Raw genomic sequence first — 2,983 nt, forward strand, 5'->3', positions numbered from 1 at the left:
TTTTGGTCCCTGGCAGCTGCTGATTCAAGGCAAAACCCCAGAGCTTGGAGTCAGAGGACTGAGTTTAAGTTCCAGTATTGCCTTTTTCTTTCTTTTTTTGTTTTTTCTATCCATGATATCAATCCCTGTCATTCACTAAATGATTGTGACAACACCTTGTACAGTGGTTGGTGGCATTAAATCAGATGGTGTATAAGAGTATTTTGTCAAAACTGTAAAGGAGGATGTGGCTATAGGGGCTGATAGTTCTCACGAGTGTTACTGCTCTTTTTTCCCACAGCTAAAAAAATTATGGCAGAGGAAGAGCCCTGGCATTCCAGGAGGAAAGCAAATCAATAGCAGTAGCCCTGAAGCATCCACTTCTCGTGGTTACCACTCACCTGGGGATGTGAGTCTTGGCTGGCCAGGCTCCTGGGGACAGGGGGCCCAAGGGGCAGTAGAGGGTAATTGTTAAGATTGTGGACGGACTGTTGGGTACTGGTTAAGAATCCTGGGTTTGAATCCTGCCTCTCCGTCTGCTAAGGATTGATTAGGGATTGATTAGGATGTGATTTAGGGCAAGTTGCTTGAGGTCTTTGGGCCTCTCTTTTCACATCTGTATAATAGAGGTGGTATTTTTTGACTTCCATTTGTGAAGTTTAAATGAGATTCGTTATTGTTGCTTTTATGTGCATCCTTAGTACATGGCCTGCTGCAAACACCCAGGACATCCAGGAAATGGTCATTGCTGTTTGATTTTCCTCATCCCCAGTCTCAAGGGGAAGCCAGGCCAATGAGAAGAGCCACTTGCCATCAGTCCGTCCCTTTAGGAGTCACTGAAAGGGCCGCACGGTGGGATGGTGGGGAGATAAGAACCATGAGAGAAGTTGGCACAAAGGAGTTATAGGACAAAGGGTCCAAGATAGGCAGAAAAGAAGCTTTTGTCAGTTGATGGGGAAGAAAGGAAGTCAGAGGGCTTAGACAGTGAGGGGGGCAGAACATCTCCATGTGCACTCTCATCTCTTGCAGTCAGCAACAGGTGTGGACAGGGAGGGCCCTGCGTCATCTACCCTGAAGGATCTGGGGGTAAGAGGCCCTGGGCTGAGGTGCAGTGAGCCTGCAGGCCAGCCCTCCAACCTCCTCCCACAGCAGGGGCTTGTTGCCCCTCTGCCAGCTGAGACAGCCCACATACCTCCCCCCCCAGCCCTAATGATTGTTCTCTCTACCCCTCCCCACAATCTTCCTCCAACTCCTCCTCTCTGCATGCACCTCAGAGCCAGTACCAACAACTAGAGGTAGCCCTGGATTCAAGCTCCACAATAATCGACCAACTCAGCGAAAACATCAATTCACTGGGAAGAGTCCAGTGGGGTCCCCTGATTCCAGCCTGTCAATCCTGGACTCCGGTTTCCCCTTGGGGCCCTGAAGAAAGGGGCTAGGGGCCCCTGATGCCAAGGGCAAATGGGGAGCTGGCGTACCCGGGTCTCACCTGGAGGGACCCCAGAGCACAGAACATGCAGCATGGCTCTTCTGCACTGCCCTCTTTGCTGACTCTCTCTTCTCCAGACACCCCTGCTCTAGTCCTTGCCACACATGCCCTGGAGTTGTCACCTCTCAGGGAAGCACTAGCCTGACTGGTTGTCAGGGGCTGGAATTTCTGCCCTGCCTCAGTCCCTAATTTGCTTTTGAGTCTGGACAAGCCAAGTCTCCTCCTTAGGCTCGTGTTTCTGGAGGAGGTACAGAGTATCAAAGGTCTCCATTAGCTCTGAAAGTCTGAGATTTAAAGGCCCCTAGAATGGAAACCTCAGGGCCAAGGGCTCCCGTCTGTCCTTTGCTGTCTTGTATCTCTGCTATGAAGAACTGTACCTGGCCTGTACGTGCTCAGTAAATGTTTGTTGAATGAATGCACCTTTTTAATCACAAGCTGGCAGAAGGGGGGTGGGCCTTTCTCAAAGTCTGTCTCTAGAGGTTCACCAGCCCCTCTCTCCAGGGCCCTTTCCCCCTGTGCTTTGGGCAGGCTCCTCGCATGTTGAAGGAGTGGAAGGAACAGTTGCAGAAGCTCGGGAGGAGCTTGTTCAAGTTAAAACACCAGACGGGTAAGATGGGGCTGGCATGACCTGGGAGCGGGGCTGGCATGACCTGGGAGCAAGACTGGCATCAGAGGTCTGTGGGGGTGACTTAGAATGCCCCAGGGAGGTGGGTGGATGGAAGGGCTTTGAGGCAGAGGGAAAGAGGTCTGTGCCAGGAGACGGCAAGTCTTGTCTTCTCCATGAGCCTCAGTGTCCCCATCAGTAAAGAGGGAGGAGTGCCCGTTGTCAGCCACCCACAGTGCTCTCTATCTGAAAGTGACTTGGAAGATTGGCTACCATCCGGGTGCGAGGAATCATTAGCAGTGAGGCCAAGTTTGGGAAGCCTGAGAGGAGGAGCTGTGTATCAAAGGGAGGATTTTTTTTGGGGGGGGGGGAATCCAGAGGCCCTTATTGTCTGCTTCCTTTCTCAGCTGAACCCCAGCAGGGCCCTCTGAGGTGGAGCAGCTACAGGAGGAGGCCAACCACCTAAGAAAGGAGCTGGAGAGCGTGGGAAGACGGCTCCAGGCCGAGGTGGAAAACAACAAGATATTGACTCTCCTGCAAGCCAGACTGGAGAAGTGTCTACGTCATCAGGAGAAGAGGATACGTCAAACAGAGGAGGAGATCTGCGAACTGGACAACAACTTACGTGAATGGGAGGAGAGGATATGGGAAGAGGAGGAGAGGATACGTGACTGGGAAGCGAGGCTACGTGAACAGGAACAGAGGCTACGTCAGTGGGAAGAGAGGCCGCGTCAGCAGGAGGAGCCGCCAGGGCAGGAGAGGCCGCGGGAGCTGGAGAGGGTGCTGGAGCCGGGGTGGGAAGCCCTCGATGAGGAGTGCGACGAGCCATCCAGCGCCTCGGAGGAGCTGGTGCGTTGCCCCACCTGGGGAGGCTGCCCTCTTCCCTAGCCCTCAAGGCCTTTGTTTCCCCA

The 2,983-nt window shown here is 53.2% G+C and overlaps 1 protein-coding gene across 1 annotated transcript; it reads left to right on the plus strand.

Moving 5' to 3' along the window:
* Window positions 1-197: 197 nt before the first annotated feature.
* LOC116465708 (golgin subfamily A member 6-like protein 9) lies at window positions 198-2,921 on the plus strand (the record flags this gene model as incomplete). Its single annotated transcript, XM_058435321.1, has 4 exons — window positions 198-388; window positions 1,009-1,065; window positions 1,254-1,413; window positions 2,488-2,921. Coding segments are annotated over 4 exons (842 nt in total), but the record flags the coding sequence as incomplete, so codon positions are not given.
* Between the last annotated feature and the right edge of the window lie 62 nt (window positions 2,922-2,983).

Source organism: Hylobates moloch, unplaced genomic scaffold (assembly GCF_009828535.3).
Source record: "Hylobates moloch isolate HMO894 unplaced genomic scaffold, HMol_V3 SCAFFOLD_8532, whole genome shotgun sequence".
Lineage (NCBI taxonomy): Eukaryota > Metazoa > Chordata > Mammalia > Primates > Hylobatidae > Hylobates > Hylobates moloch.